The sequence below is a fragment of the Trachymyrmex cornetzi genome, unplaced genomic scaffold (assembly GCF_001594075.2).
Source record: "Trachymyrmex cornetzi isolate Tcor2-1 unplaced genomic scaffold, Tcor1.1 scaffold34, whole genome shotgun sequence".
NCBI lineage: Eukaryota > Metazoa > Arthropoda > Insecta > Hymenoptera > Formicidae > Trachymyrmex > Trachymyrmex cornetzi.
In genome coordinates, this window is record NW_017298108.1 from 327,043 (window position 1) to 340,119 (window position 13,077).

The 13,077-nt window shown below is 32.9% G+C and overlaps 1 protein-coding gene across 1 annotated transcript in view; it reads right to left on the reverse strand.

Moving 5' to 3' along the window:
* Nucleotides 1–7,176: 7,176 nt before the first annotated feature.
* Nucleotides 7,177–13,077, reverse strand: part of Cad96Ca (tyrosine kinase receptor Cad96Ca) — a 10,524-nt gene continuing 4,623 nt past the window's right edge. The window contains exons 2-7 of the mRNA XM_018510505.1: nucleotides 12,729–12,841; nucleotides 10,902–11,307; nucleotides 10,594–10,770; nucleotides 9,256–9,606; nucleotides 8,667–8,972; nucleotides 7,177–8,005 (exon numbers count right to left, since the gene is read on the reverse strand). Of these exons, the coding sequence (XP_018366007.1) occupies nucleotides 7,769–8,005; nucleotides 8,667–8,972; nucleotides 9,256–9,606; nucleotides 10,594–10,770; nucleotides 10,902–11,307; nucleotides 12,729–12,841 (1,590 nt within the window). The 3' untranslated portion in view covers nucleotides 7,177–7,768. The remainder of the gene's footprint in view (nucleotides 8,006–8,666; nucleotides 8,973–9,255; nucleotides 9,607–10,593; nucleotides 10,771–10,901; nucleotides 11,308–12,728; nucleotides 12,842–13,077) is intronic.

Sequence of the window (13,077 nt, forward strand, 5' to 3'; positions counted from 1 at the left end):
TCTTTTCGTTATTCACCTTCTCTTCTCTCTTACCACACTTATGCACGCGCGCGGAACACACGTGCATCGCGCACACACGCGCCGCGCGTGTTCCTTTACTTTCTTCGTCGTGTTAGACACGTCTTAAGACGATATAAGTTACGCGACTTCCCGAAGGCGCGCCAGAGATTTTAAGAAAAATTGTGAAGAATGACGATCGACGTAACTTTGGAATAAGAAGGCAAAGATACTGACATAACTTGTCAAGCACTTACATCTTATAGATTGTTATATTTTATTATTCTAGTAATAATTATTTTGTCATTATTCATAATAATATACTCGATAATATACACACACACACACACATACACACACACGCACGTACGCACACACGCACGCACGCACTTAATGCGAATTCGATGTTAAATAGAATATGTATATTTAATATTTATCTATAATTCATTTTTATGACCATATCTTCAAGCGTAAAATTTACGAATGTCTGCTAAGTTAGTACCAAACTGTGCACAGTCTATGATTTGCAATTCACAATTCGTAACAGATTTACAGAAATTCGTCATTTGTCTAGTATAAACTTTCTACATTATTTGTAATTCATGATTCATCGTGATTGTATAATATCGATTCCAGACGAATTAACATACCTAAATTAATTAATGCACATCCTTTGATTTTGTTAAGAAATTGCTTGGTTGACAAATCAGCACGAATAGAAAATAATTAATGCGAACTTGATGAATTTGCTATTCCCATTTCATGTAAGTAACGAATTATAAATTGCAAAAATCACTCACAGTTTGGCACTATAGTCTTTTATCACTGTCGTTCAAGAACATCAAAGCATTTTCTGAATAGAATATTACACAGAATAGATATTCGATGCATCATGCTTCATACAATGTAAAAATAATTGAGGAAAGATAACGACAGTATGACTCTGTTTCTTTTAATCTTTGCAGCAATTTGCATTCGTGTAAACAATTTATTAGCGTGTGTGTAAACTACGGGTCAAGAATTTAGAAACATTTTGTGACATTTTTGGGATTACTTACTCAAAAAAATGTTTATAACAATTTGTTTTTTAACAATAATTTTTCAGGTTTAATATTCGTTAGTGGATCTGGAGAATCCTATATTAAAATTGGCGTGTCACGTTTTTTTGAAGTCTCTTTTCGAAGGGATGTTGGAGTACTCCGATTTCGATGGCTTCGTATTCGGGGGTTTTAGGGGTCGCTCGTTCCGAAATCGTGATCTAAATTTCAAAATTCAAAATGGCTGAACTAATATGGCGGACGGAAATGTTACCGAAATTTTAAATATTCTCCGATTTCGGTGAAAATTTGTATCGTGAGATTTTTAGGGGTCGCTCGTTCCGAAATCATGATCAAAATTTTGAAATTTAAAATGGCTGAACCAATATGGCGGACGGAAATGTTACGGAAATCCTAAAGGTTCTCCGATTTCGGTGAAAATTGGTATCATGAGGTTTTTAGGGTTGCTCATTTCGAATTTGTGTTCAAAATTTGAAAATTCAAAATGGCTGAACCAATATGGCGGATGGAAATGTTATGGAAATTTTAAAGATTTTTCAATTATGGTGTAATTTGTTTTTAGGGGGCTTTTGGGGTCGTTCATTTCGATCTTAAAAATTTGAGAATTCAAAATGGCTGAACAAAATGGCGGTCGGAAATGTTTCGGAAAACTAAAAGATTTATGGTGGAATTTGGTATTAGATCGTTTATGAGGACGCTCGTTCCGAAACCGTGTTTTAAATTTGGAAATTCAAAATGGTTGAACTAATATGGCGGACGATAATGTTACGGAAATCTAAAAGGTTCTTCAATTTAGGCGAAATTTGATAGGAAGGTAGGGTTGTATTTAGGGAAATGTTGCTGGAGGTAGTATGGAAGGAGAGGAAGGGGAACGAGAGTATGAAGGAAACGGAAAGAAGAATAAGGGAAATTTTGGAAAATATAGAAAAGGAGAGAAATAAGGAAAGAAAGGGAATGGAGTGGTGGGATAGGGAATGTAGAGAAAAGGAGGGAGTGAGAAGGGTATTGAGGGAGTGGAGGAAAGGTAATAGGGGAGGGGGGGCAGGAATACAGAAAAGAAAAAAGGGAATATAAGGAGCTGTGTGAGGCAAAGAAAAAAAAGGAGAATAAGAGAAAGTGGAGGGAGCGAAGAGTGAGAGGCGATGTGGGAAATAGTAAACAGGGAAAGGAAGAGATGGAAGGGGATAAATAAGGAGATAGGGAAGAGGGAGTGGGAGGAATATTACAAGAATTTGTTGGGGGGGAGGGTAGAAGGGAGAGTGGTAAAGGGAGAAAGGGGAAGAGAGAGACAGGAATGGAAAAATTTTTGCGCTCATTCCGTTTAGCTAAATATGAAATTTGTTGTGGGGGGCTGAGTAGACAGTTAGTCAACCCCACCCACCACCCGTTAAAAACAACCGATTTGGAAAATTAAATACACAGGATTTATGCGCTATTTATATAGAGAGGGAGCTAAGGGAGGAGATAAGGAAGGTGACCAGAAACTTGAAGGATGGAAAGGCAATGGGGGTAGACGGGATTTCGAATAAGGTATGGAAATATTTGGGGGGAGGGGATGGAGGAATGGATGTGGAGAGTGTGTAATGAGGTTTGGAAAAGGGGGGGAGGATGACCAGAGGAATGGAAGGAGAGAGTGGTAGTACCGGTTAGGAAAAAAGGACAGAGAGAGGAGGTAAGGGACTATAGGGGGGTATCGATAATGCTATCATTATATAAGGTATATACGGCGGCGTTAAGGGAGGAGGTGGTGGGGAAAGAGAATTTTTGCGCTCATTCCGTTCGAATGCGAGTATTCGTGAGCAAACAATGAGCAAACGAATGCAGAAAAAAAAATTCGATTTTTCAATATTTTATATTTCGTATAACTTTTCAAGCTATAAACAATTAAAATTAGTCAGTGATATTACATATTAATCAATTCGTCGTAATCAGCTGGTAGAAAAGATGAGGGAGCTATTAAGAGAAACAAAGAGTAAAGTGAGAACAGGGGTGGGGGAATTAGGAGAAAGTCTTTGGACGGTAATGGGGGTGAGACAGGGGTGCCCGCTGAGTCCGCTGTTATTCAATGTAATAACGGCGGACTTGGAGGAGATGGGAAAGGTAAAAGGGGGGGGGGGGAGGTGAATTTGGGGTGCAGGAAGATATATAAGTTGGCATACGCGGATGATATAGTGTTACTAGCGGAGCAGGAGGGAAGCATGTGGAGCATGATACAGAGATTAGAGGGCTATGTGGATAGGAAGGGATTAAAATTGAATAAGGAAAAAATAAAAATAGTGAAATTTAGGAAGGAGTAATAAGGTGGATAGGAGATGGAAAAGAAAGGAGATAGAGGAGGTAGGAAATTTAAATATCTAAGTTATACGTTGCAGAAGAACGGCGGGCAGGAAGAGCATGTGAAGGAAAGGGTGGGGAAGGCGGCGGCATTGTTGAGACATGTGTGGAGGGAAGAAGAGATTTGGAAAAGACTAGAAAAAGAGAATTTGATTATTTGAAGCATTGATTTGGGCGATAATGAGTTATGGAGTGGAAATATGGGGATGGAAGGAGAGGGAGGAAGTGGAGAGGATACAGGAGAGATATATAAGGTGGGTCTTAGGGAAGGACGCCAGAATACATGGTAAGGGAGGAAATACAAAGAGAAAAATTAAGAGATAGAGCGGGAAAAAGGGCTTGAGCACTAAATAAATATGACTATTCAGTCCACAAGGTAAATGTCTTAAGGATTGCAGCACTAAAATCCAAAATGCTTGGAAATAGTAGCGCATAAATCAGAAAATTGTTTTGCATAGTCATAGTATTTAATTTTGTAATTTTAAACGATTCAGAGGTGAATATGACTGTTCGCGCCAAGAGGGAAGTGCCTTAAGGGTTGCAGCGCAACCATCAAAAATGCCTGGAAATAGTGGCGCATAAATAGCGCATAAATCCTGTGTATTTAATTTTCCAAATCGGTTGTTTTTAACAGGTGGGGGGGCTGACTGACTGCCTACTCAGCCCCCAACAAAAAAATTTTTTTTTAGCCAAACCACCGATGAGATACTATTAAGGGGATGCTGGAGTGACGGTTGAAGTTAATCAAGGTCGATAGTACAGACTTTTTTAATTCCAAATTCGATAATAGTGACATCTTTCATTCACTTCTTATACTTATTATATATCGTTGTGTCTCGCTCAAAAGCATTCATCTGTCCTTATCTAACATATTGTAACGCCATCTCTTAGAAAGAGATCAACTAAAATACTGCTCGATTTCATGGCTAAACAGTCTAAACTGTCGTACATCGTCGATTTCTCACGCGCTAGATACACAATTTCGTAAAATGCAATTATCCTTTTATTTAGGCGTCAAAACTCAATTCTAAAGATATGACTGTATTCTACATATGCTCCTGCCCTAATTTCGAGCATATAACGTGCGTATAATTTTTTCACGAAGTAAATGTTTGGTGAGCTAATAACACATGGATACAGAAATCTGTAATTTATTATTTTTCTCAGCTTTGGACACAAAACACACCAGGAGCAGGTACATTAGTACGGATATTTCAATCGTGGAGAAGGAATTTTTATTCTGTGCAACTAATTCGTAGAATATTGTATTTAACATAAACACTTGCTTTATCGGTAAAAAAGAAGACTCCAGCATCCACTTAAAGACCGACATCCTTATGGGAGTTCGCATCCTTGTGAATATTGAAGTGATTAAGAGTTAAAAACTGTTAATATTATACTAATTTTATGATTTATTAGTTTAGTAGATGTATTTATGCATTTATAACTCAATAATACTCGATTTTTCTTTCAAATTGAGATTTCAGTGTTATCATCAAAGTTTGATTATCAATAAAGATGATAATTGCAGAGAAAAAATTGTAATTTTTTTTGCAATATATAGAATATTACAGTTTTACAAGTATGTATATTTATTTATGGGACATTTATGTAATAAAAAATCATGAATTTAATAATGCATGAGCAAAATATTTATGTTAATAATAGCAATTTATATCAATTGTCGGTAATGTCAGCGTTCTTGAATTACCTCCGGGCCCTTGGGGCCCTTTTTATGCCGTCGAAAATTTGCCCAGGGTTGACGGTCTTTAATAATATCTCGTCGGTGGCCAAACGGAATGAGCGAAAAAATTTTCTTATTCAAACATTTTGAATCCAGATTCGTAATATTATATTTCATAATAATGTCTAGAAAGGAAAGTATAATGGAGTAGCGCACGCGTAGCGCACGCAGGGGATGTGCTAGTTAATATTAAAAAAACACATCGTTATGGGTACTGGAGTAAGTAATCTCAAAAATGTCTTTTTTTATGTTTCTAAATTTTTGACCTAGAGTCTCTGACGGAAAAATTTTACGAAAAGTTATATATATTGAGACAAGATCTTAGAAATTCTTAGTTTTTCATAGATGTTCGTAGTGAAACGTAAAGTAGCATTGCTTGTTTGAGGAACCAAGAAATCCTTTGCCCTGAAACAACAATTGTTGTTTTAACTAAAAAAAGAAATGTTTAATTTTAAGATATTAAAATGTTTTATTCTTAACTCCATTTTTTAAACACTTAAATTTGTAAACTTTTTCAATAGACAAAACACTACATATTTTGATTTAAAACGTATAGTGTTTTGTAACACATAGTGTTTTGTCTATTGAAAAAGTTTAAAACTGAAACATCTTTAAGTGTTTAAAAAATGGAGACAAGAATAAAACACATTTCTTTTTGCAGTGCACTCTATGTCTCACTATCTACGAATATCTACGAAAAACTAAAAATTTCTAAGACAAACACACATTCCTATTACAAATATTTAGGAAAAATTAAGATTTTCTAAAATCTTGTTTCAATCTATATATTATAGTTTTTCAGTACTTTTTCGTAAACATTTTTTTCCGCCAGGGGTGTGTATGTACTCTCATAATAACATAGAATAACACGGAAAAATCAAGAAAAATAAATTATTTTTGTTAAGCGAAAGAGATTATAGTACCCTCTGTCGCTATTTTTACCAACTTTCTACTGTAAAGACCGTGGACATAGTGTATTACCCGTTGAAAATATTTGTTGTGTGGCTACGTAGTTCAATGTACCTACACGTTTTATCCACATAGAAGAGCTAGTGGACAAACAGATATCTGAGGCCGGTATTCATAATCGGATCTTATATTGAAAACCGTCTTAAGTACAGTCTTAAGAAGTCACGAACCAATCAGAGGGCCATATTAGCATCTTAAGACATTATTTAAGACGATCTTGAAATAAGAACGGACTATGAATACCGGCCTATGAATACCGCCCTAAGAGTAAACGTGTCCGTGTTTTAAATGTAACTCATTTACTGGCGTCTCTATGTGCGTAACATGTGCACATTAAGAACTACGTAGCCACGAATATTTCTGACGGGTAACACATCCTTGTCGTTGGTTTTGTCTGTTACATACATTGATTGATTCTATTCATGTTGTGTATCCTCCTCAGTAGCACATGTTCGTTTTATATACGTTTCCTAAACGCTTGTAGAACATTAGATACGGCTAAAAAACGTCTGTAAAACGTATATGATCCAATAGGTGCTATCTGGGATGTAATTGCGTAACAATTTAACAATGCATTATAAAAAAATAAAAATTAAAATAATTTAAGCCTAAAAAAAGATATTAAAAAAAGCATAAAGCATATTTTAATAATGCTTCTAAGCAAAACATATATCAAATAAAAACGCAATGGAAAAGAGACTAAATATAATATTATTATCTAGACATTTATTACAGATAAACGTACATACAAGCAGTTTTAATTTTTTAGTTTTGTTTTTGCCGATTGGCCGAATATAATTACGATAAAAATTAAAAAATTTTTTTCTAATCGTTTGTATATGATTATATCTTAATTGTGTAGAAGAATTATATTATAGAAGAGAACATTGGATATATTTACTAGATAAAGACTTTTAGATATATTTGCTTAAAAAAAACACGTTTAGTTTGAATTTTGATTATATTATTATAAAATATATAATATAGATTTTAATATAAAATTTATTGTGATTAATATGAAATATTTATAGGAAACATAAATATATTGCTGACTGTATGTACAATATACTCGTATATAGATTTTTTATTCTTACAACACACAATTGTACAATAACTTACAACAATATTTAACTCACAATCATCTCAGTACATATATACAGATTCATGTCTAGACATGAATAGCGACTAAAGTATTAGGAATACTTTTCTTCGATTTGTAAGCGTGGAGAGGACGTCGCGTTTAAATTTAATTACATTTTTCATTCTTAATTATTATAAATCATATATTTTTTGTACGTGTACGTATATATGAGTATTAAACACGCACGTATATCTGAGTATTTAACAGAACAATCGAACAGTCATATACCGTAAAGAGCAGAAGAATTAAAGCTCAAATCGTTCTCAAGCGAAATCATCAAACACACATTACTGTAAAATGCAATATTATTTCCAATGAGTCGTATAATTTGATGATCCTCTTCGGCTAAGATTTAAAAAATTGTCAGTTCTATAATTTAGTCTGTAAGATTTTTCCATATAATTCATTATATGGCGAAAATATATCCAATTAAATTCTAATATGTTAAGTTCATTTGTGAAAATATGTGGCAGCATATCTATGTGAAAATCGGGCGACATAACATTAACGATTATCACGCGAGATTTATAGTTTCTCTCCGCTAAGATTGAGCACATTGTAATACGAGTGATCCGGAAATCTGTCGAGCTCAATATAGTCCGTCTCATCAAGCAGCAGGCTTTCGGTCAGGCTAACGAGCTCGGCAAAGGATGGTCTGCACGCCGAATCCTTGTCCCAGCAATAATACATGATATTATAAAGCTCCCTTTTACAGTGCTCAGGTCTGTCTAATCTATAGCCCTCTTTGATCTTTCGCATTACCTGGAAAAATATTCCGATGTAATATATAAAAGAAAACATCATTTAATTGCCGTACAGTTACTTTTTATAATTGATTTAATTCTTCTAATTTAATTTACGATTAATTTATCTTAAATTTATTTTTAATTTTGTTAATTTCATTCAAGTATTGATTTGATATTTTTATTTTAATTGTTTTAAATTCAACTAAATTTTATCCAATTTAATTTAATTTTACACATTGATTTTTTATTGAATCATTTAATTAGATGAAATATTTATATATACAATTACACTATTTTAAATCGAATTAAATTGATTCAATCAGAGAACAAAATAAAAACATTAAACTAAGCTAATTAACAAATTTAAATAAAAATTAATTTAAGACCGAGCAAGTATAAATTGTACAATGTTGCAAACAGAATAAATATATTAAGAATAATTACATACAGAAATATATAATTATATATGGAACAGTACCATTTATGATTATATAACTATATATATGTTATTATTAATATATTTATTTTATCAATAATGTTCTTTATATTTGTTCGGTTTTGGCATTTAATTAATCTTTATTCGAATTTGTTATTACAATATTGAGCTGATGCTCAGATTTTGTGTTAAGTCAATTAAATTAACAAAATTGATAAAGAAGATTATATTATATTAATACCTCTGCGGCAGCGAGTCCAGGATACGGTGTTGATCCTAATGTTACAATCTCCCAAATAAGGATGCCGAAGCTCCAGATATCCGATTTAACGGAGAATATGTTATCATATAAACTTTCAGGTGCCATCCACCTAATCGGTAGTCTACCTTCCGATTTTCTCTCATAAATCTGATTAGCCGCTACGTCTCTGGCAAAACCGAAGTCCGCTACTTTGCACGCGCGGTTTTCGTCGATCAGGATATTCCTGGCAGCTAAATCCCTGTGGATGATACCCTTTGATGCCAGATATTCCATACCTTTGGCGATCTATAAATAGTAAATTTAATTAGTTAAGGAGAATGGTCAATAACAAGCTTAAAAATACAATCAAAGATAAATAATTTATTAAGACATTTATAATATATCAACGGAAAGATACAAAGTTCTTACAATTTTTAATATATGGCATATATTCTTCTTAATTAATTGTTGTACAGATTCGAGAGAGAACAGGTTATTTATATATATTTGTTAATAAATTCAAATTAATTTTATCAGCTGGCTGTTATATTCTTACAATTAGTTAAAGATTTACAATTCGATCACTTACTTGATATACAAAACCAGTAAGATCCCTTGAGGTTAATCCTGCACCTCCATGATTTCTCTCTTCTCTGGAGGCTCGGAGGAAACTCTGCAGCTTGCCGCCACTGACATACTCCAGAATGACGAACATGGGTTCCCGTTCAGTGCAGCATCCTAGAAGCCGTACAACATTGGGATGAGGATCTAAATTCTTCATGACACGTAGCTCCTGTGCAAGATCCAGTCGTTCTCTCTCGGCGGCATTCTCTTTCAGAGTCTTCACCGCTACAATTGTGGGGCCAGATTTGCCATCGATACCTAGGGCTTCGCATTTCCATACCTGGCCAAAACAACCTTCGCCAAGGATGTTGAAGACCTAGCAACAATTAACTAATTAATTAAACGGGAATAGCTTATTTAATTAGTTAGAACTTAGCTTAAATAATTACTGGGGACTATAAACTTGGAACATATTACTTGGAAATTTATTTATTTAATACATTTATGAATTCATGAGATAATTAAATTTAATTGTCTAAGTTAAGTTATTTAACCATTTGATAACTTTAAGGACCCTTCTCGGTCTAGAATTTAAAAAAAAATTGATTTTCTTTTTTTCATAAATCAATACATTAAAGTGTCTAGAATAAGGTTTTAAGGTGTCTAGAATAAGGTAGAGGTTGAATTTTTCTTGTTATGTTACTTTAAACATGTTATTAAAGTTTAAATGTGTTTTTCTCGAAACCATGTTTTCTAAGTCGCCGTACAAAACTCCCACACTAATAATTCAATTGACTTCAATTTTGGTACACATGTTTGAATTAAGTGTCGCTACTGCATAAACTAAGGATTTTATGTTAAGGATAACTTAAATAGATTTTATAATATACAACGAGTAAAGCACAGAAATTTCAAGCGAAAAAATAACTTTTTTTTTTTACAACACTGTCATTTAGTGAAAAATTATTATTTTTCATTTTCCTTGGTTTATACAGTCAAGAACCCATTATAATTAATTGTAAAAAATTTTGATTTTTTATTCTAGCTCTATTAGACACTAAATTTTTTACAACGGCGGAGACCTCGGAAATTTTGACACCATTACACAACACCTTGGGTACCGCCTATGTTGAATATAATATTTAAGAAATAAATACGTAGCACTTACATTAACATGTCAAGAAAAAAGATCTCAAACTATCACACACTTTGATTTCACCATCTATCTACGACCCATTTTTGAAAAACACTCAATTTTACGTCCTCTAAATAGAGAAGAGCGCTTAATAATGTAGCAATACTCATGGAATTAATTATCAGTTTCATGATCAATTAATTATCAAGTGTAGAATGATGATCACACCTTTAATCTATGCCTGGGAAATTCCCATTTATCCTCTTGTTTATTCTGAATGCCTGCTTGGAATTCCTTTTCCCATGGTTGGTAACGATTGTTACGAGTCTTTGAACCTCGCCATCTCTTCAGGACGAGAGAAGGCTCGTCTGATAGATTAGAAACGCTGACTGACGCTTGTCCCTTCTGAAAATCCGATTCAGTCTTATTAAATACCTTGTTTGAAATTTGTGTAAAAATTAATATATTTTTATTTTTATAAAAAAGGTTAGATCTTCCTTTTTTTAAATCAATCTTATTTCGAGTACCATGTTCACCTTGGATTTGCGGTTACTGCAAAATTTATTTCTCAGGGACCAGGCACCCAGACCAAGACCTACAACGAGGGCGCATCCAGCTGCTATCGGTACCAGCGTCATCGCCATATCTTGCGAAGGCGGCGCAGCGGAAGGTGCAATCTTCGAGCTTAATGCAGGAGTTTCTACTTCGTTTATTCGGACGTTTTCTTCTGTACTGACAGTACTGACAGTACTGATGGTATTGCTGTTGACGTTACTGTCATTCTCCTTAGGTTTTATTCTTTCCAACTCGAGTTTCGTAGTTTCAGGATGGTACTGTTTCGGCGGTAAAGGGGGTAAAGGTGGCGAAGGGAAGGACGACAGATTTGGTACGAACGGCGGTCGTATTCCGCTACCGGAATTAGGTTGATTTAAATATGGTACCCTGCCAAAAAATTAAATCAGAAAGAATTTTTTAAATAAAAAAATCTAATCTGTTTATGTGTGTGTGTGTGTGTGTGTGTGTGTGCGCGCGCGTGCACGCTAATGAAATTTATTTCAAATAAAATTGCTCTATAATTTAGTAGTAAGAAAATGATTTGTTTGGACTCGAGAGTTCTCTATTTACATTTGTTTCATTGAAACAAATTTAATTTCAAATAAAACATATTTTGTTTATTAAAAAAAATTTAGTTTTAATGACAGTAATCATATTCTTAATTTAAACATCCAAACATTTGGTTGGACTATTCCAATGCATAAATTTGTTTGATTTAAAGAAATCTTTTCTCTGTATGTAATTACATATTTTCTAAGTTTAATATTTTTAACTTTTATTTCTTAACTTAATATTTATATTATATTTATAATATATGTATTATAATATACGTATAATATATGTATTTATATAAAAATATTGATATATTTCTTATAATATACACGCATAAATTAGATATTTCGTCGATTGAATGATCTGTTGAATTGATATCCTAACATAAGAAACATAGGTTCTTTATAACAAGTACTTCTTACACTCTGCAATTTTTATTCAAGTAGCGTCTATTATCGTTAACGAAGTGGAGCATGAATAATAGAACGATCACTGCTGAATTCCCTTAAGGTCGGCGTGTTATTCCTTGCCATTTATGGGAAAAACTACTATTTCGCAAGCTCGTTCAATTTAATATAGTTTTTATTAAAATGTTAATTATTAAAGTTTTTTTATAAATACAATGAGAGAATAAATTTTTATTAAATTAGAATAAATTATAATTAGAGCAAGTTTAATTATTACAATAAGTTATATTCTTTAAAAAGAAAATTTGTTAATCTTAAAAATGCGGAATATTTTTTTTTAATTAAGAAGTTTCACATTAATAAATATTTCACATATATACGATGCAAAGAATTATTTGAAAATGATGCAGTAAAAATGTAACATATACGAAGACATCAAAAGTTGGGATCTTGCATATTATTAAATCACATTTCTAAATTATCATTTGACCGAAATCCATAAATGATTTTAAAATAACATGTTTATCATTAATTTTTTTTAAAGCTTAAAAAAATTAATATATTTAGAAATTAATATGTTTTTACATATTTTATATTAGAACAATATTATTTATCCTCAAAAAATCTGAAATCTTTTAAAATTTTACTTTCAATATCAATGCAAATTAACTGATATAACTCTAGAATATTACTATACATGTACATATATTCCTTCTTCGAAATTTAGCATTTACATTTTGCATATCATGTTTGTTTTCTTTTTTTAATAAACACGATAGGTTGCATTGACCTATCCAAAATATCAACGCTCACGGGCCCGGAAGTGTATATGTGTATCAGATCACGCACCTTATCCTTGCTCGATTCGTTGTCGATTCATGCTCGATGTTAACGTAAACCCCAAGTTTCACTTTGACATGACCGTCGAAAACGGTCACATAGAATGACAGATCCTGGCCTGCCTGAAAAGAAGAAACAAGAAGCGTAATTCAAGCGCCTTAACATCCGAGCATTTGTGATTGCCATATGTAGACACACTGTGCCGTCAATATTGAGAAGATACACTACGTTCTTTCTTTGTAATACATTTTTCAATAATTCCTATTTTAGTTCAACTCGTGCAATTTTTGCGTGTGTATAAAATATATGTATATGTATCGAAATACATGTATATATATATATAATATATATTATATAT